Below are 20,485 nucleotides of genomic sequence, written 5' to 3' on the forward strand. Positions count from 1 at the left end.
ATCTCATTACAGATGGTTGTGAGCCACCATGTGGTTGCTGGGATTTGAACTCAGGACCTCTGGAAGAGCAGTCAGTGCTCTTAACCACTGAGCCATCTCTCCAGCCCTGTTTTGGGTATTTTTTAATGATGTTTAGATTATATTATTTTCATTAAGGTTTTTATAGTAGAATTACATTAAAATTAAATAAGTTCTGCATAATGACAAATCCTTTAATCCCAGCACTTGGGAAGCAGAGGCAGGCAGATCTCTGAGTTTGAGGCCAGTCTGGTCTAAATACTGAGTTCCAGGACAGCCAGGGATACACAGTAAGTCTGTGTCAAAAACAAGCAAATAAAACATTTAAGTATAGGGGTTGGGGATTTAGCTCAGTGGTAGAGTGCTTGCCTAGCAAGCGCAAGGCCCTGGGTTCGGTCCCCAGCTCCGGAAAAAAAAAAATTAAGTATACTTGGTATTTACAGCATCTCTCCAATTACAATGTCTTTCTGCCCCACACTCACATGCATGTGGACAGCACTATTGAAATCACTGAGCTATGAAAAGATAAGAGGAAATGAAGGTGAAAGGGGAACATGCCTAGGAGGGCACAAGGGAGCAGGAGGGGGAGTCAGAGGTGTGTGTGTGTGATCAAGACACATTGTAGAAACTTAGGAAACTGTCAAATAGTCTAAAAATATTAAGACAGGGTTTCTCTGTACAGCCTTGGCTGTCCTAGAATTTGCTCTGTAGACCAGGTTGGCTTTGAACTCATAGAGGTCTGCCTGCCTCTGCCTCTCAAGTGCTAAAATTAAAAGAATGTCTTAAAATTTTCTCTCAGGGGGTTGGGGATTTAGCTCAGTGGTAGAGCGCTTGCCTAGGAAGCGCAAGGCCCTGGGTTCGGTCCCCAGCTCCGGAAAAAAAGAACCAAAAAAAAAAAAAAATTTTTTTTTTTCTCTCAGGAGCTGCACTGAGTGTTAGAGCACAGCTGCTCTTGCAGAGGACCTGTGTTGGATCCCAGCACCCACAAGATGCATCCCAGCACCCACAAGGTGGATCCCAGCACCCATAAGGTGGCTCACAACCATCCATAGTTCCAGGTCAACGAGATCTGATGCGCTGTTCTGCTCAAAATCATAAAACAAAACAAATATTCTTTAAAATATTTTTATAATTATCTGCTTTTTGTTTTGTTTTGTTTTTTTTGGTTTGTTTTTTTTTTTTTTTTTTTTTTTTTTGGAGCTGGGGACTGAACCCAGGGCCTTGCGCTTGCTAGGCAAGCGCTCTACCACTGAGCTAAATCCTCCCAACCCCCAAAACAAATATTTTTAAAGCCTCTCTAATTTTTAAAAACAGGGTCTCATTTTTAAAAGACACCAGGCAGGTGTTCAACTTGTGGCAATTCACCTCACTCCATGTGGTGATTGGAATGGAAATGGCCCGCACAGTCCCACAGGGAGTGGAGAAAGTGTGGCCCAGTGTCACTCTCTCTTCCTGTTGCCTGCCGATCCAGATGTAGAGCTCTCAGCTGCCTCTCCAGCAGCATGCCCGCCTGCAAGCCGCCACGCTTCCCGCCACGACGATAGTGGACTGAACCTCTGAACTGTAAGCTAGCCCAAGTAAATGTTTTCCTTTCTAAGAGTCGCTGTGGTCATGGTGTCTCTTTGCAGCAACAGGAACCCTAAATAAGAGACATTCCATCTCCTAAGTGTTGGGATCCAGCCATATGCCACCATGCCTGGCTTAAGTTTTTATTATCAATTAGTAACTTACCAGATTATAAATGAAACTAAAGCAAGGAAATCATAACTAGGCAGCTTCTACTTTATATTAAGGATAATGTGATGATTTATATATGCTCAGCCCAGGGAGCAGCACTATTAGAAGGTGTGATCCTGTTGGAGTAGATGTATTACTGTGGGAGTGGGCTTTGAGACCCTAGCTATTCTGCTAGCAGCCTTCAGATGAAGATGTAGAACTCTCAGCTCCTCCTGCACCAAGCCTGCTGGGATGCTGTCATGCTTCCTGCATTGATGATCATGGACTGAACCTCTGAATCTGTAAGCCAGCCCCAACTCAATGTTGTCATTTGTAAGATTTGCCTTGGTCATGGTGTCTGTTCACAGCAGTAAAACCCTAACTGAGACAGTATTTAAAAATAATTTGTGGGCTAGAGAGATGGTTTAGCGGTTAAGAGCCCAAATGTTCTTCCAGAGGTCCTGAGTTCAATTCCCAGCAACACACACAGTGGCTCATGACCATCTGTAAAGGGATTTGATGTGCTCTTCTGGTGTGTCTGAAGACAGTTATAGAGTATTAATATAAATAAAAGTAAATCTTAAAAAAATAATAATAACTTGCAATACTAAGGAGAGTGGAAACAAACGTAATATATTCATGTTAGCATCAAGCTACATAGTAATCTTTAGCAAAATCAATAATATCATGCTTCTTCTTGAGTCAGTTACGAATTTTAAATGAGGAGGTATTTCAAGGACATTAAAAGATCCATCCCTGATAAAGTAGGGGCTTTGCTTCCTGAATTTGGGGCCCTCACATGTGAAGTAAGTGCTCTATCACTGAGCTATATCCCTCCCTCTTTTTCTTTTCTTTCCTTTATTTTTTTCTCAAGACAAATTTTCTCTGTGTAGTCCTGGCTATCCTGGAACTCACTCTGTAGGCCAGGCTGGTCTTGAACTAAAAGAGATCCACCTGCCTCTGTCTCCTGAGTGCTGGGAGTAAAGGCATGGACCAGCATCTCTGACTTCTTACTAGGTTGCCCAGGCTGGCTTAGAACTCACTCTAAATCAGGAAGGTCTTAAACTACCCATCTTCTTGCTTTAGCCTCCCTAGTAGCTGGAATGATAACTTCATGCTACAGGCCTGGCTGGTGTAATATTACAACACGAATGTTGAAAGAGGTGGCACATGCACGGTTACTGTACCCACTTTAGAGAAGGCATGGCCCGGGCTCGCCTGGTTCCATACAGCCTTCCAGTTTCAGTGTCCTGGGCTCCCCTACAGTCACCTTCTACCCAGTGAATGCAGCAGCCTTCAGAGACAACAGACTTTAGAAAAGGAGGAACAGCACCTCTGTAGGCAGGAAGCACAACACCCAGTGACTTACTAGAGTCATGTCATCGCAACAGGCAGCACAGGTGCAGGAGGCAGCGTGAGGGTTCAAAATACCATCCTGAAAGAGAGAAGGAGATATAGACATCATATGGTTCAAATGTAGAACTATATAGATATATTATACATATAACAGAAATATAGAAATTAGGGAGTTGTTCAATGCTATATTGCACCCACCACCAAGATTAAAAATCTGAGCATAAAATACAATCACTTCTGGAAAGTTCTTGTCTGCACAGTGCTCCAGCAGGCTTGAGTCTCTCTCCCTAGGAATGAGACTCCAGAGACACTGTATAGCCACAGTCGGGAGCTGAGCTGGAGCAGAAAATCAAGTCTTTTCCTCAGGCTAGAAGGTGGGTGTGGTGGTTAAGAATATGTATTACTGGGGTTAGGGATTTAGCTCAGTGGTAGAGCACTTGCCTAGCAGGCTCAAGGCCCTGGGTTCGGTCCTCAGCTCCGGGAAAAAAAAAAAAAAAGAGAGAGAGAGAGAGAGAAAAGCAAAACCAAGTGGTTTGCTTGTTAAAAAAAAGAATATGTATTATCTTAGAGAGGACCAAGGTTCAATTCTAAGTACTCAGATGGCACCTCACACTGTCTATAACTCTAGTCCCAGGGAATCTGACATCACAGGTACCATGCATGTGGCACACATACACACATGCAGACAAAACACTCATAAAATAATAAACCTAGAGGAAAAAAGTTTCCTTCCTTGCAGTGAAAGTGGAGCAAAAGGAAGGCAGATGTGGCTGGGCCCTGCCACTGACTCTCGACCTCTCTTCCCATGTGTCTGAGTTGTCCGTCTTCTGTGCCAATGTTACCCCATCTGCCCTCCACAATAATTCTCTGAGTCACTTGCAACACACACCCAGGACAAGAACATCAAGATGGTCATACTGTGAGCGCTCGGCATCAGTCCCTGTCTGGGGCCATGTTCTGGACACTCCCCACTGCTCATCCTAAGGCTGGCGTGGTCCCAACAGATACCTGGATGAGGCACTGCAGGGGTCTGCCCGCATAGCGGATGCTTCTCTTCCAGTCCTTGCTGCTGGCTCTTCCTGCCATGGCTTCAAACTCGGTTGGGCTGTACCAGTTTTCTCCCTGCTTGATACACCGCCCCCGGCCACCTGGAATGAAAGGGTCTGGTCCTAAGAGTTCATCAAGGCCTGTTGCTGGCTTGCCTTGATGACATCAGTTCCTTCTGCCTTTTTTCTTTCTCTGCCCTGCATGGCCTCTAATCACCCAATACACTGCCTGGCAAGTTATCTCAAATCCACTGTCCACGGTCACTGCATGCTGCGCTGGGTCTCCAGTGAGCATCAGCCCACTTCAGGGGTCCTCTGTCATCTGAGTGGTCTGAGTGGCTCCAGGGACGCAGGGCTGACAGTCCTCACACCCGTCTCCTCTACCACATTTGCACATGACAGGCCTCCTGGGCCCCAGTTTACTAAGAGGGTCACACAGAAGAACAAAGTCTTCTTTGGGGAATGATGATAGCCAAGTGCTGCCTCACCTGAGCCGAGCCGACTCTTGTAGAGCGTGCCACTGATGTTCCGACAGCGCACAGGCAGCTCGCTGTCATACACCGAAGGGTCCCAGTTGTACTTGGTACCACCTTTCTCCTGGCCAGGTGCCAGTGGGGTAGGAGGAGACTGAGGACCTGGGCAAAGAGAGGCTATGAGGATGAGAGCACAGAATGACCAGAAAAGCCCATGCTGCTCCATCCCCAAGCACCAAGCCCCTCACAGGTACATCAGGAGAGCACTAAAGGGTAGTGCCAGCCCTCCATGGGCAGCATTCCTTCTCTGCCTGGAAAAATTTGCCTTTTCTATAGACCTCGATTTAGTTTTCAAATTAACACAAGCACACGCACATGCACACACACACAAGGCCTGGGGTCAGGAGCTGTAGGTACCTGGGGTGAGAGGTGCTGCTGGGCCCTTCAGCCCGGTGGTTTCCACAATGCTCCCATCTGTGTGTACAACTATTAGTGTGGCTTTCTCAGTGTTCAGGCTGTCCCCGATCTGCAGGGCTGTCCTACCAGACTAGAAGGAAAGGCACTCTAGTCAGCTCTAGGATAGGCTGCAGCACATTACTTGACTCAATGGAATGTGGCCCTACAGCAAGAGGGGATGTGCACCTAGGCCCACAAATCCTCTCCTCAGACAACCCCAAGGTACACAAGGATAGAAGCAAGAAGACACAAAGGCTGTTAAGTGTGTGCACGTCTGTCAGAACTGAAGCATACTGTGTGTTCATTTGCACAGCTGCTTTCTGGACACTGAGCAAGTCTGCCTTGCCTAAGGAGGGTTCCTGAAGGTTGCACATAGAAAGCAGGAAGGTGTGACAGCCATAAAAGGTCTCTGATTTTGGACACAGGTGCTACTGAAGGCATCATAGATGCTGATAACCTGCAGGACTGAACACAAGAAAGGACTAATGGACTATAAGCCTCGGAGAAAGGAGCAGGATGGCCAGATACAATCATTCTTCGTGTGTCTATGGAACCCAACGGAAAGCCAGGCACTGAGAAGATGCTGTGTGGGCTAAGAGCACCCTGAGCCTGGTAGAACACAGGCTGCAAGGCCAGCTGGCATGGAGGATGGCCTGACTGCAGCGTAAGAATTTCTCCTAGCTCTCTACCTTTTTCTAGATTTATACTGCACCTTTCACGTTAAAGTCCCAGGTTAAACTGAGTCTTGCCTGAGAGCACAGTGAGGCAAATAGGTCCCCCATGGATCCAAGAACTATGGGTGTTCACTCACATCTAAACCCTGAGAGGGTCTTGAGAATGAGGATCACCCTCGTGGATTGGGCAGAGAAGTCAAGAACTCTAAGGAGAGGGGCCAGGAACCCTGAGCTTCACCCAAGAACAGCTTACCAGGACATGTCCTGATATCGAGGCTGCATTTGCCACTGATGTTGTGAAGACGTTATCTGCAGAGGACCCCACGTTGGCCACAGTCACTGTGGTCACTTCTACAAGAGAATGGAACAGAATGAAACTTCACACACAGTGAAGGGAGAGCACAAAGAGCAGAGGTCTTTCTTACTTGTGAAGCTTTAAAGTGCCCATGTCCACCCAGACATTTTAATACTTCTGTTAATGCTTTGCTGACATCTCTAGTCCAGTCTAAAACACTTGCTTCTCCCAGAAAAGGGAGATCTCTACCCTTCCCCACCAAAGCCTTTCACATGCAGCAAAAATGTCCACCATGACCCCCCATTCCCACTCCACCACTGGCCTTTCTCCCTTTGCAAAGAAGCTGCAAGTCCCATAGGTCTAGGACACCTCCTTGTCGATCAAGACATGGCAGACTCCAGTCCAGCCTCATCCCTCTCCACTGCCATAGCTCAGGCCATCCTACAGTCTTGTGTCCACTGTCTGGGGTCTCCATGACATCCTTCCCCAGAAACTCTTCCTCCTGAAAGACACGTCAACCTGCCAGCCACTCCTGCAACATGAACTTGACTCCTTGGGGCAAACAGGTCTACCAGCAGTAACTGCACAGAACAGCTGCACGAAGATGTGTCATGTCCCTGAGGCGTCCTGCCACAGTGTCACTGGGTTCTTCTGTATCCTACTGCCTACTACTATCCTTTGCAGTTGGCCTTCCCGATCTCTACAACAGTTCTGTCTGCCACCCAGCATTCTAAAATGCCCAGTACCCAGGGAAGCCTTTGGCATGAGGGAAATACCCAAGGATGCCAACTGGAGTCCTGACAGCCCCATTAATCCAGCCCTGACCAACCTGCACCCCTTGCACCTGTTCTAGCTCCTGTCCATTACCAATCCATATGTGGGGTACACCTAATTAAGGAACTCAGTTAGCGCTGAGCTACCTGGTATAATCTGACTTCAAAAACTTACAACACGATGTTAGAAATCTTCTGATACATAAATATCACTAAAATTCTAATACATACATATACACACATGTATACACCCAGCACAGATGCAGTTCTCTGTTGTCACCACAAACATACTTCCTTCCTGAGCTCAGAAAAATATATGCAAAAGAGGATAAAAACTCCATGGCCCCAAATCCCAATGTCAACCCAGAATTCATGGTTGAAAATGGAGCATTAAAAACTTGGGGCTGGGGATTTAGCTCAGTGGTAGAGCGCTTACCTAGGAAGCGCAAGGCCCTGGGTTCGATCCCCAGCTCCGAAAAAAAGAACCAAAAAAAAAAAAAAAACTCCAGGAAAGGGGTTGGGGATTTAGCTCAGTGGTAGAGCGCTTACCTAGCAAGCGCAAGGCCTTGGGTTCGGTCCCCAGGTCCAAAAAAAAAAAAAAAAAAAAAAAAAAAAACTCCAGGAAAAGCCACACAGCAAAGGCAAACATCTTTAATCCCAGCACTCAGGGCAGAGGCAGGCATATCTGAGTTCTAGCCTACCTTGATCTACAGAGTGCCAGGACAAACAGGGTTATACAGAGAGACTCTGTCTTAGGACAGGACAGGACAGGACAGGACAGGACAGGACAGGACAGGACAGGACAGGAGAGGAGAGGAGAGGAGAAGAGAGGAGAGGAGAGGAGAGGAGAGAGAAAAAGAAAAAGAAAAAGAAAAAAAGAAAAAGAAAAAGAAAGAAGCTCCAGGAAAGAGACCAGAAATGGCTCAGCAGTTAAGAGAGTACTGTTTTCCGGTCCACAGCTCCGAAAAAAAGAACCAAAAAAAAAAAAAAAGAGAATACTGTTTTCTCTTCTGAAGGTCCTGGGTTCAATTCCCAGCAGCCGCATAGTTGCTTACAACTCCCTATAACTCCAGTTCCAAAAGAACAGAAGCCTTTTTGTGACTTCAACGGGGATCAAGCAAACATGTGGTATATCTACACATGCAGGCAAAGCAACCACACACATTAAATACATTAACTTAAAAAAAAAAAAAAAAAAAAAAGAACTCTGGGAAGAGAGCAGTATGGCTCAGAAATTTCAAGCACACTGTTCTTTCTGAGGCCCAAGCACCCATGTTAGGTTCTCACAACCATGTGTAACTCTAGCTCCATAAGGAATTGCAGACACCTGCAATCACATATATACACATAAAAATAAATATATATCTTCTTTTAAAAAGCTCTAGGGGGTTGGGGATTTAGCTCAGCGGTAGAGCACTTGCCTAGCTAGCGCAAGGCCCTGGGTTCGGTCCCCAGCTCCGAAAAAAAGAAGAAAAAAAAAAAAAAAAAAAAAAAAGCTCTAGGAAGCTTCCCTCACTCTTGTAACTGGATCTAGACTTCAGGTAAATAGGGCAGAAAACAAGCAGAACCAAGGCTTCTCCACCACTGTGCTCCAGTCCTAATGGTCTGAACAAACACCCACCTAGAGTTAAGCTTCAGCTCTGATGTGCCCTGATTAAAACCCCAACACCAAGCCTGCAGCTTCATATTGGAAATAACAAAACAAGAAGCATGGCAAAATGGTGGTCTTCCAAGGGTTCAGGTAGACAAGCATAAAATCCAGAGCTCCAACTGGCAGGGAGTTCAACACGCAGGAAGGTCAAAGGGTGGGGGGATTTAGTGGAGTTGTAGGAGGCAGTGTGGTGTGGTGTCACCTGTACAGGGTGATACAGCTTAGCTCAAGGCTCTATTTGTCATGAAACATGAGAATCGGGGTGCTCTATGTGTCAAGAAAACAGAAGGAACAAAATGGAAAGCTAAGTAATGAAGGAGGGATATCTGCATAGGAAAAGACTTAGAAGATGCAGCATGGAGACTCTCATGCCACTATGTTTAAGCAAGGCTGGTGTCTGCATCGTTAACTTTGAAAGGTTGCCTGCCTTGGATAACTCTCCTGCCCTGCTCAGGTCACACTTAGACCTGAACTGGCCTTTGAGACAGACAGGTCTACCAGCAGTAATGCTGCTGACCATACCTGGAACACCTCCAGGACAGAATTCATATCTGACCCATCTGTGCTATCAGCTCCCAGGAAGCAGCAGGAGAGGACAAGGCAGGTAGTAGAAACTGAGAAAGTTCCAAAAGGTAAAAAAGACAGGGGTTGGGGATTTAGCTCAGTGGTAGAGCGCTTGCCTAACAAGCGCAAGGCCCTGGGTTCGGTCCCCAGCTCCGAAAAAAAAAAAAAAAAAAAAAGACAAAGAGCAGAGAGGCACACTCACACAAGAGAAAGGAACAAGTCAGTATACAGTGCAGAGCCAGGCTAGTGGAGGGAGGAAAGGAGGGAGGGAGGGAGGGAGGGAGGGAGGGAGGGAGGGAGGGAGAGAGAGAGACAGAGAGAGAGACAGAGAGACAGAGAGACAGAGAGAGAGAGACAGAGAGAGAGAGACAGAGAGAGACAGAGAGACAGAGAGAGAGATTATGCAGGGCGATGTGCAATGCAGAGCAGGGACAGAGCAAGTGTGCAAGGCATTGTTCGATGCATGGGCAGGTGCAGAGAAGGTGTTCAGGCATTGTTAAGTGCTCGGGCAAGTGTGAAGTGCACAGGTGGTGCAGAGCATGGCATGTGTGTAGGTAGGGCAGGTGTCAGGTGCAGGGACAGGTATATGGTGCATGGACAGGGGCAGGGCAGGTGTGCAGGTCACTGTGAGGTGCACTGGCAGGGCAGGTGCTAAGCAGATGTGCAGGACAGGTGGAAGAGAGCCTTCCCTGTGAGACAGATGTGCATGACAGATGCATAATGCATATGGGAAGCAGCCTGTGCATGGTGCATGTGTTCAGGGCTTGTACGCGGGAACCCGGTGAGGCGCGAGGCCGGCGGGCGCACTTGCCTGCAAAGGCGGCGGCGGCGGCGGCCTCATCAGGGCTGGGCAGAGCCTCGGTACCCATATCCATGTGCCCAGATTCGGCCGCCATCACCGCCACAGCCGTGACCCGCCGCGTCTCGCGCTCCGCCTCGGAGTCTGCGTCCTCCTCCGAGTCCTCGTCTCTGCTTAACACCGGCTCCTCCGCCTCGCTTTCCGCTGCGGCCGCGGCGGCCGCCGCCACAGCGGCAGCGGCCGCCACCGCTGCCGCCTCGGCCAGGCCCAGCTGTTTTGCCGCCGAGTCCGAGTCCTCCATACGGACTCCACCGAGTCCGCCCGAAGGCGCTGTCCGGGACCGCCCGAAGCGCCAGGCACCGAGCCCGAAGCGGGGCCCGAAGAGGCCGCCCGAGTTGGGCCGAGGCCGCCCGAAGCCACCGCCCGAGCAGCGACCGAAGAGGCAGTCTGACGCCCGCCGAACCGAGCCGAAGCTGCCCGCAGAGCCGAGCTAATGTCCCGAGTGTAGAACCGAGGCTCTCCGAAGTTTCCCGAAGTGCAGAATCGAGCTAGTACGAATGGTCCCGAAGTTTCACGAAACCTTACGAGCGTTTCTTCCTCGCTGTCTAGGAAGCTGATCTGACTGTAGTCACTAACCGATGGAGCTGGCTGGCTCTGGGTAGTTTCTCGCCGGCTTCCAACGAAATTTAGGTTCGCGGACAGACACTGGAGCCACTAGATTTTTTCAACCCCCTCTGGCGGCGGCGGAAGCCGAACCCATACGAGGCCTAGCCGAACTCCGCCGAATGCCTCCGAGCAGAGTTCTCCGGAGCCTCAGTGCCCGCCTCCTTCTATCCGAAAGCTCCCGAGTGTTGCCGGACGGGAGAATCGGGCCTCGGCCGCGGTCGGACGCTCGCTGCAGCGCGCGGCGGGAGGAGTGAAGATGGCGGGAGGGTGCGGCCAAGAGGCTGCTGGGATTGTGGCGGACCCAGCGGCAAAATGGCGGCCGTGCGGCCAGGTGAGGCGGGCGGGGCTGTGCGATCGCCGGGACAATGTGGTCATGCTGTCACGATGAAAGGCTATTTGGGCTGGCTCCGCAAACTTCTCTGATTGTTACCTCGCTATTCCGGAACCTGGTGGCTTAAGCCCGCTAGTCCGGATTTCTGCGCCGCAGTTGGAGAGGGGGAGGAGGGGCCATGTCTTCCGGTTGGGCGTGGGAGCATTTCGGATGTCCAGACGGCTGTCCTGAAGCTTGTCTCTGTATTCCAGTGACATATCTGAGGCACACACTGGGAGACCCCCCGTATACAACCATATCACAACTCCTGCGACCCGGGGTCCACCTGTGGATTACCCAGAGTACACTATAGTGACATACGAAGTACACAATTGTATTTCACTAAAGCTGACATTCATGGCATACCTATGGCTCATCCAGAGCACACCCATGTCATACCCGCTGCTCACCCTGAGTACGCCCTTGGCACACCTATTTCTTGCACTAAACCCTTGGCACACCGGACTAACACATTGAAAATACCCAAGACAACCATAGTATATATTCAGCTCACCCCTGTCATACCCACAATACACTCATGTTGCTCACTCGAGATGTAAGAATAAGTAAGAATTAAGTTTGTAGGAAAAAACTAAAAGATGATGGTTTAGTTGACCTCAAACAGCTAAAGCAGGCTTGTGCCATAGGATGATCAGGGCACAGGATCCAGTCACTCAATGACACCACTTCGAGACAATAAACTACATGCTTTAGACTCATAGGTTTTTGTAGCTAAGGGTAGGGAAAGGGTGCTTGTTAAGTGCATTCTAGATAAGTTAGCTGTTTTCCTTAGACAAACTGGTTTTGGAATTTCAGGGTCTTTTGTCTCTTTGTACCCGTGGAGTATCTGGGGTAAGGGTCATCTGCTCTTCTGGATTCTGGTGTCTGAAGTCAAGGTCAGCTGCTTTTCTTCAGCTCTGAAATACTTGGCTTTCTGGAACTTTGAGCTAAAATTCAGTCCCTTGGCTTTGATGGGATTTTTTTTTTTTTTAACCAGGTATAGCTGTGACACACCCTAGGGAACACCTTGTCATACCTGCAGCTTACCACACATTCATTCATGGTATGCCTCTGGCATGCACTGAGATATGCTCAAGATATTCATAGCATACATTCAGCTCATTCCAAGTACACCTATAGTTCTCAGCACCTCCATAGCATACCTGAGGTATACCTTGGGTAAAGCCATGGCAAACCTGGTACACACCAGACACAGCCATGGCATAATGATGTCATCTTACCCTGGATGAGTACACACCCGTGTGTATACGCGCGCTCGTGTACACACACACACACACACACACACACACACACACACACACACACACCCCTCTGGCTTACTTGAGTCTCAGACAGCCAGACAGTGCTATAGCTAATATTTCACTATGGCTGAGTCCCAGGCCAAATGAGGAGGTCTGGGCCTAGATGATATGGGCAGGCAGGGCCAAGTACCAGCAATATGAGTCAGAAGCTGGTCGTAGCCAGCTCAGACCAGTGCATCCATTTCCCCAAATGTTCCTTAATGGAACACATGTCAGAAATGTGATTGTACTACACATGCAGCCTTGCCTGTCACCTCCCACTGTATGCTTTGTTTAATAGCTACCACAGAGGGGTTGAGGATTTAGCTCAGTGGTAGAGCGCTTGCCTAGCAAGCGCAAGGCCCTGGGTTCGGTCCTCAGCTCCAGTAAAAAAAAAAAAAAAAAATAGCTACCACAGACTTGGGAGTGCTATTGTTGTGTGCATGTTTACAGTAAAAAGGAAATCCTGGGCGAGAAAATGGTCTTGAAATTAAGTTGTATAAAACACCCAGTTTCCAGTCTGGGCTTTTGACTGTCTCCACTAATCCAGCAATTAAGAGGCCGAGTCAGGAAGATGGCTATTAGTTCCAGGCCAAACAAGTCAGAACTAAGTAGTGAGGCCTTATCTCAAACTTGAAACAAACAAACAAAAAACAGTATGATCCTAGCATTTGGGAAATTTGAGGCAGAATTATAAATTCAAGATCAGCCTAGGCTAAATAGGAGACCCTTGTCCCAAAGAAAGAAGAAAGAAAAAAAGAAAAAGAAAGAAAGTTTAAAGCCAGCCTGGTCTACATAGTGAGTTCCAGGAAAGCCAGAGTTACATAGTAAGATCCTTTGTCAGAAAACAAACTCTCTAACTATCTAACTAACTAATTAACTAACTAACATTATGTCATGTGAGGTTTTTATACTGTAGTTGTAAAATGTTTCATTGTGTGTATATGCAGGGAAACACTTTAAGTGTAAGGTGCCCACAGAAGCCAGAAGAAGGCATTAGATTTTCTGGAGCTAGAATTATAGACATTTGTGGCTGCCTGATGTAGGTGCTGGGAACCAAAGACAGTATTTGCTTTTACTGGCAGAACTCTATCTCTAGCCCCCTGTACAGTATTTTTCCCCCAAGTCTCACAGTTTTGATCTTTAACAATAAACAACCAGCAGATAAAATTTAAATACTTCTGCCGCTTTTTCGGGGATATGTGTCACTGTTGGGGATTGAACCTAGGACCTTTGCATGCTAGACAAGTGTTTTATCTTTTATATATATCCCAGCCCTAATCCTAGCTATTATTATTAAAGGATCCAAAAGGAGTCTTGAGAGATGGCTCAGCTGTTAAGAGCACTGGCTGCTCCTCTAGAGGACTTAAGTTTAACTCTCAGTGCCCATTGGCAACTCATAACCTTAAGTAACTCCAATCCCAGGTATCTAACACCCTCTTCTGGCCTCTGCTGGCACTTCATGCATAAGGTGTTCAGACATACATGCAGTCAAAACATCTATGCAGATAAAAGTAAGGGGGGTATTAAAAAAGGATTCAAGGGGTTGGGGATTTAGCTCAGTGGTAGAGCACTTGCCTAGGTTCGGTCCCCAGCTCCAAAAAAAAGAACCAAAAAAAAAAAAAAAAAAAAAAGGATTCAAAAGGCAGAAAACCCCAATGAAGTTTGTAAAGCCAACCCAAATATTGATGGGTGTCGAGGTAGCCTAGTTTAGCTGGGGCGTGGAAAAGAACAGATCAGGTTTACTAGAGCACCCTGTGGAAACATAATGCCACTCCAGCCACACTCACCTGGCTTCCTGCTCTCACATGTGTGCCTGCTGGGAGGCTGTCCAAAGGCTGTTACTAATGTCCTGTGTTTACCAGTTTATGACTTGCCCATGCAAGAGTCCACAACTCCAGAGTAAGCAGCTTCAAGCTGGCCTTCAAAGTTTAGTGACCCATATAAGTGACCCATAGAAAGTCAGCAAGGTATTACTTCCTTCTCTGCTGAAACTCTAGGGAGCAAAGGGAACGAATGGGCAGAAGACTGCAGAGCTTGGGTTCAGGTACTGCTGCACTGTCTCTGCTCAGAAGTCAGCCTCTTTTACAGGAGGCTTTGGCCAAATTCTGGGTTTGAATGGTGTGCATGCACATGTGGAGACACGCACAGCGTGAATGTGCAGCTGCTGTGAGCTCCAGACAGGTAGTCTGACCCAGGTCACGTCCCATTCAGGGAGGGGCCAGGCAGATTTTCAAGTATAAAACCAGACCCAGAGACACAAGGGAGGCTCCATTACACCCTAGAGCTGACTCTTAATACCTTCATGGAGCAGGAGACGGTCTGAGAGTCTGCACAGCTACATGGCTGCTTCAGAAAGTACTTTCCCCTCAGACAGTTATTTTGGGAAGTTAAGTAAAATTCCAGCAGAAAACAACGTCCTACAAGGGACAGGCGTAGAGGTGATTCAAGAACCTCGGGCTGGAGAGATGGCTCAGTGGTTAAGAGCACTGACTGCTCTACCAGAGGTCCTGAGTTCAAATCCCAGCGACCACATGGTGGCTCACAACCATCTGTAATGAGATCTGATGTCCTCTTCTGGTGTGTCTGAAGACAGTGACAGTGTACTCACATATATAAATAAATAAATCTTTTATAAAAAAAAAAAAAAAAGAGCCTCGGTGCAGCCATAGGTCACTTCCATTTATAAACATGGAGTCGGCGAACTAGGTTCTGCCATGTTGCTGTCGGTGTCTTACTGGCTGTCCTTTGTCTTCCAGGGAGAGGCTCCTTCAAGGTGGTATCCTGCTGCTGCTGCTTCCCAAGGCCTGACAAGCACAGTCCTACAGGGCTCCACCACATTAAGTTGCAGACTGACACAGTCAGCTTTCAGCCTTTTTGTGCCTTTCATGGTCCCTACCCCCATTTTTTTTCCTAAATCTGACTAGTAACTTGTAAGAGGGAGTGTTCCATGGTGTACTGGCTGTCACCCACCAGCTCAGGCCAGGCACTTTAAGAGGATGGCCACTTGTCTACCACCAACCAAACCAACATGGCAGGAGGCAAAACCCCCTTACTTTGAATAACCACGTGATATATTTTCTCTAAAGAAAATTGCAAGGATCCTATGTAACCTGTGACATGAATCACTCCCTCTGTCCTGCCTCATCTGCTGGGGACTGGGGTGCTTAGGCCATGCCCTGCCAGGGTGGGGAGGGGGCCCAGCATCACTCTTGTGACCAGCAGGTGCCCTCAGGTGAGCACTCCAGGAGCCCATGTAGCAGTACAAGCCCCAAGCAGGCAGGAGCCAGTGGCCGGGTTCCATGTCCATCTGTTGGTGCCCTTCTGTCGGAATTTACCCAGCTGCTGATTTGCAGCTATGAGTGGCAAAATGCCACCTGGGTAGGTACATCTCATTGGTGAGCTTGAGGATCCTTGATTACTTACCAGCTCTCGTCAGTTCCTCTTCAGATGCTGTTCCACCTCAGTGGGCTGTACTATGCTCTGTACTTCCTAGCCACACTCCTGATGATTGTGTACAAAAGTAAGTGACAAGTGCCAGGCCCATCAAAGGAACTGTGCCTGAATAAGCTGATCTGAGTCTGGCTGTATGTGTCCCTAGGTCAGGTTTTCAGCTATCCTTCTAACTGTCTGGTCCTGGATCTGGTTCTCTTGCTTCTGATGGGAATTTTCGAAGTAGCTCAGCTATACCTAGGTGAGTTTTCTCTGAAACCATAAAATGCTTGTAGTCCCATAGGTGTCCCTTCAAACTTTCTGAACCTTTAAGTATTAATCACGTTATAGTGTGGGTCTCGGAAACACTTTCATTCAGGCAGCTTTACTGGGTGCTTTGCAGTATCACCTTATGTTGTCATTAAGTATTAACTATTTGTTCAGAAGCCTTGCTCCAAGACTAATTGACACTGGTGACATCCTCCTGTCTGGAAGGATGTGTATACCACAGCCACACTCAGACGGGAAGCCCAGCCTGAAGCTGGAGCTCCAGATCACTCCTTTGGACTTCCCTCTTCCCTGTTGGCTTCAGCCCTCAGGGAGAAAGTCTGGCAGAGAGGAAGTGTGGAGTTTTTGCCAGGTCCCTTGAAGGACAGGCTCAGCATCACATCAGTTCCCACCTTAAGAGGCCACTCTTAGCCAGTTGCCTGCCTGCTTGCCTGCCGTCTGTCTGTCTGTCTATCTATCTATCTTATCTATCTATCTATCTATCTATCTATCTATCTATCTATCTATCTATCTATCTATCTATCTATCTATAGACAGAGTCTCCAGTGGCTAAGGCTGGCCTTAAACTCCTGATCCTTCTGCCTTTTCCTCCTGAGTGCTGGGATTATAGGCATCACATCCAGTTGTGCATTAGTAGGATCAAACACAGGGCTCCTGCATGTTGGCAAGCGTCATATCAACTGAACTACATCCCTCGGTGAACTGTACTATGCTCTGTACTTTTTTTCCCCCCAAATCACATAGTTCATTTAGATCAGGGTTAGGGTCAGTACACGTAGGTTCTTCTAATGGACAAAGAATGCAAAAGGTAAAACATGGAAGTCTTCCTTCCATAGCTGGCTGTAGTGACAAGCACAGGTCTCGGTCTCTAGCTCTGCCCCTACTTTTTCCTATACTCAGTCACAGACACGTAAAGGAGGTGCCACATCCAGGTCCATTGCACTGTCAGGCTCTGATCCTTCTCTTTGATTGGATCTGGTGCCTTCCCTCCCACTCTGTTGGGGGTAGAGTGTCCTCTCTGGTCATTCTAGACAGAGCCACAGTGTCTGCTGCCATGGACTGTACCGGAACTTACACAGCACAGCTTACTCAGTGGGCAGTGCTCCCATGGTCCACAGAATGAAGAGTCAGGTCAGGCCAACCCCTTGTAGTACCCTGTAGGGGGCTGTCAGCATTGGATCTCTAAGCAGTTAGTACCCCCCATCCACTCGAGTCAGCCTCATCAGACACCCAGGGCTGGGGTCAGCTTCAGACCTTCAGACACAGCCCCAGCAGCCCTGGCAGCTGGTCAACTACCGGCAGCTCCAAGCTGGCGTTTTCCATGAATGACCCATTTGTTTGTAAAGTGGGCAGTTTGTTTTTCATAAGTATTCATGAAACTTTCCAGAACCAGCCTGCCTTAACCCAGACTGAAATATTTTTAGATATTTTAAACGAAATCCCTTTGATCCCTCTTGGGGTTAGAAAAAGGTGGCAAATGCCCACAGTTTTCAAACCAAACTGTTTGTGCCTTAAGAGTAGAGAATCTGGAGGTTGGAGAGATGGTTCAGTGGTTAAGAGCACTGACTGCTCTTCCGGAGGTCCTGAGTTCAAATCCCAGCAACCACATGGTGGCTCACAACCATCTGTATGTAGTGAGATCTGATGCCCTCTTTTGGTGTGTCTGAAGACAGCTATAGTACACATATAAATAAAATAAATATTTAAAATAAAAAAAGAGTAGAGAATCTGAGCTTTCCTTGTTGCTACTGTCTGACATGAGTGGCCCTAGTGGGCAGTGTTCACAAATCCCATGAATTCGTTGACCCTTGGCAAGCAGTCGGTGAGTCCTGCAGCCCCCGCCTCACTTCATGTCTGTTTTCTTCTCCAGGCACACAAGGCAACCTGACGGAGGCTGAAGTGCCACTGGCAGCCAGCCTGGCATTCACAGCAGTCAGTGGCCTCCTTTCTGTTCACTTCCTACTCTGGCAGACCTTGGTCCTGTGGATGGACTCAGTCCTCAGCACGGTTCTCCTGGTGCTGCATGGGCTGGAGGCCGGCCTGCAAGTGGTGGTCATTGCTGATTTCATCAGGTAGACAGACCGGGACAACCTGCACAGCAGTGCTCCTCAGCCTCCAGCCAGTTCCTTTGCCCAGAAAGGAGGGAATCTTTTTTATTGCTTATCTTAGATGGTTTATACATCTTTTTTAGTGAGGGGGGTACAAGACCTAGGGAAGGACAGACTTAGAAGCTTGAAGATGGCCATCATGGACAATAGTCTAGTGAATCCCAGAGATGTGTACCCATGTCCTGTGCTGGGGTGCTGACTATAGCAGGACCACCAGTGATCCCCAGGCTAGTGAAAGGCAAAGCCTTTCAGGAAGTCATCGGCCAGGATAGCCCTGCAGCTCCACCTTGTCTCGGCCCTAGAAACACAGAATCCTGGCAGGAGAACTTGGCTGTGCTGGTCTGCCACCATGTGTTTTCTCACACACAGATTACTGAGTTCTGTGCGGGAGCACTGGCCCTGGGTCTTGTTCTGAGAGCCTGTTGTACTTAGTTGCCAGACTTTGGTCCAGAGCTGGGATCCCCCTGGAGCTGCAGGATGGCAGGCCTTGTGTTCCAGTGTCCCTCCAATTTGCCTCCCCATCAGGCCAGCCCTGAATGAAACGGCTTGGTTTCCAAAAGGAAACAAAAGCAAATGTATTCCAGGTCTGGTGGCACACAAACCTTTAATCCCAGCACCCAAGAGGCAAAGATGGGTATATGTTTGTAAGTTCAAAGCCAGCCTGTCTGGCCTACATGGTAATTTGAGGGTCACCCAGGGTTACATGGTGAGACTGTGTCTTTAAAAAAAAAAGTATGCAGGCCAGAGAGCTGGCTATTATGGCCATCTCAGCCATGTTCAGGGCTGGAGGTAGGGCTGGGGAAGTTCCAAGGAGCAGAAGACAGAATAAAAGAACAACTTTTAGTCAGGTTGTCTGGGAGTCACAGTTCACCAAACTGCAGCCTTTGTAGAGTGCCAAGTGAGTTTCATCTCCTCTCCTCCTAGCCTGTTTTTTCTCAAAAAGTATTTAAGCAGTATTTTTTTTTTTACAGTTTCTGTCATTCTGTTAGGTGTTTTCTGTTTACAATGCTATGTTCAAATATCTAGTTTCTCTTTTAAAAAAATAAATAAGTAGTTATGCCGTCATGACTTTGCCTTCATTATAACCACCTACCTTCCCCAGCGTCCGATATGGAAGAGCTCCCCTGTTGCCCCTTCTCAGCCCTGTCCTGGACTCGCTCTGTAGCCTCTACCCGGCTTCTCTCTACCCTGGTAATGAGCCAGAAGCCTCCCTATGAAGTGTGTTGAAGGTGATAGCATTCTGGGCCATCCAGAGCCTTCTCTAGGATCAGGGAGCCTTCTATACACATAGGTCCTTGGCTGATTTCCTTTAATTCATGTCTCCCAGAGACCGTGGTGAATACCAGAAGGGCCTGGAGACGTGCTCTGCCTATGCCACAGGCAGACTTGGAAGGCCCAATGTCTAGAAAGCCTATGAGCACCCCTCCCCAGTGTCCCTGTGGCTTGAGCAAGGATAGCCTGTGTAGGCAGAGTGGGCTAGGGCCAGTGGGTCTAAGGGCTCAGCCACTCCCATAGATCAAGTCAGGACCTCTGTTGGGAAGGAAGCTGGTTACGTGCACACCTAAGCCAGAGTTTCAAGCCTTTAACACCCCTGTCCTTACTGGCCACATGAAGGTGGTACTTCACGTGACCCAGAGTGGGCATCAGTCACCACCACCAGCCTGGGCTGCCTCACAACCAAGTTTATGAAGACCGGTAGCAGCACAGAGGAGCCCCGCCTGAGCTGCCATACATGTTTTCCACACTTCACCTATCCCCAGCTCAGCCCAGGAATGTCAGGGCACACACCTGCCCCTCCCATTACACAGCTGACCACTTGACCCCTGCTTGCTAGGCCAGGGCGAGGTCACAGGCAGAGCAAGATTGGACCAGTTCTGTGAGATCAGCAGTAAGGGCTGTGAACCAGGAAGCCTCTCTGGGGTTCATCAGGAGCTGGGCTTGGAGTCCACTTCTGCCACCCCTCTGTCCTCTCACCTGTAGTGTCCCAAAGTGTTTCAAGTGGGCAACAAGCCATGTCAGACAGTGCCGCTAGCCCTCTAGGGCAGAGCACCCAATACCCTAGGAAGAGCTAGCTGCTTGCCCAGGGGAAACATGCCAGGGCCCTGCCCTTCTGAGACTGTAACCTGGGACCCTGACTTCCCGGCAGCACCCATTTCCTCTGCCCCAACTCTAGGAACAATAGCCGGGGCCTTAGGGTCCCTGCTCACTTAAGGGCAGTACCTTGGCTAGCAGGCCACAACTGTTTATTTCCTTCTCAACAGCAAGTTGGCTGCTCTAAGTCACCCAACCCTGCCCCAAGCTGTCAGACAGCAAGGTGGGCAGGGTAGCCTGGGGGGTCAACATGGTGGAGGCTGGTACCCCTCTCTAAAGATATAGTTCATCCTTCGGGAGATACTCTAGCTGGACAGGGTCTTTAGGAGTTCCTGCATGTGAAGGACAGAGGGGCCCCAACCAGGAGCTGAAAGCTTCCGAACTCAAAAAGCCTTGGACGCAATGCCC

At 48.5% G+C, this 20,485-nt stretch overlaps 2 protein-coding genes across 13 annotated transcripts in view; one reads left to right on the top strand and one right to left on the bottom strand.

The window, feature by feature from the left end:
- The window catches only part of Deaf1 (DEAF1 transcription factor), a 33,679-nt gene extending 23,455 nt beyond the window's left edge, over positions 1-10,224 (bottom strand). For 4 of the 11 annotated variants that reach the window (XM_008760013.4, XM_008760012.4, XM_008760011.4 and 1 more), the window contains exons 1-6: positions 9,834-10,122; positions 5,993-6,090; positions 5,027-5,156; positions 4,625-4,786; positions 4,099-4,238; positions 3,104-3,169 (exon numbers count right to left, since the gene is read on the bottom strand). In XM_008760013.4, the coding sequence (XP_008758235.1) occupies positions 3,104-3,169; positions 4,099-4,238; positions 4,625-4,786; positions 5,027-5,156; positions 5,993-6,090; positions 9,834-10,122 (885 nt within the window). Of the gene's footprint in view, positions 1-3,103; positions 3,170-4,098; positions 4,239-4,624; positions 4,787-5,026; positions 5,157-5,992; positions 6,091-6,356; positions 9,255-9,833 lie in introns of those variants that run through there. The other 7 variants (XM_063275606.1, XM_063275596.1, XM_006230583.5 and 4 more) reach the window with 5 other exon arrangements.
- A 457-nt stretch (positions 10,225-10,681) lies between these two features.
- On the top strand, positions 10,682-19,051 carry Tmem80 (transmembrane protein 80). 2 transcript variants are annotated; one of them, NM_001402263.1, is made up of 5 exons: positions 10,682-10,818; positions 14,918-14,937; positions 15,588-15,681; positions 15,760-15,852; positions 17,749-19,051. In NM_001402263.1, exons 1-5 carry the CDS (start codon positions 10,800-10,802, stop codon positions 17,952-17,954), a joined length of 432 nt encoding a protein of 143 aa, NP_001389192.1. In that variant the 5' UTR covers positions 10,682-10,799; the 3' UTR covers positions 17,955-19,051. The 2 variants fall into 2 exon arrangements, with proteins under 2 accessions (NP_001389192.1, NP_001389193.1); NM_001402264.1 differs by lacking the exon at positions 15,760-15,852.
- The last annotated feature ends 1,434 nt before the right edge of the window (positions 19,052-20,485 follow it).

The sequence above is a fragment of the Rattus norvegicus genome, chromosome 1 (genome assembly GCF_036323735.1).
Source record: "Rattus norvegicus strain BN/NHsdMcwi chromosome 1, GRCr8, whole genome shotgun sequence".
NCBI classification, from domain to species: Eukaryota; Metazoa; Chordata; class Mammalia; order Rodentia; family Muridae; genus Rattus; species Rattus norvegicus.

Coding starts and splice junctions, on each gene's coding strand:
- Tmem80 (NM_001402263.1), top strand. Junction 14,938..15,587: donor GGAGAGGCTCCTTCAAGGTG/GTATCCTGCTGC, acceptor ATTACTTACCAG/CTCTCGTCAGTTCCTCTTCA. Junction 15,682..15,759: donor CCTGATGATTGTGTACAAAA/GTAAGTGACAAG, acceptor ATGTGTCCCTAG/GTCAGGTTTTCAGCTATCCT.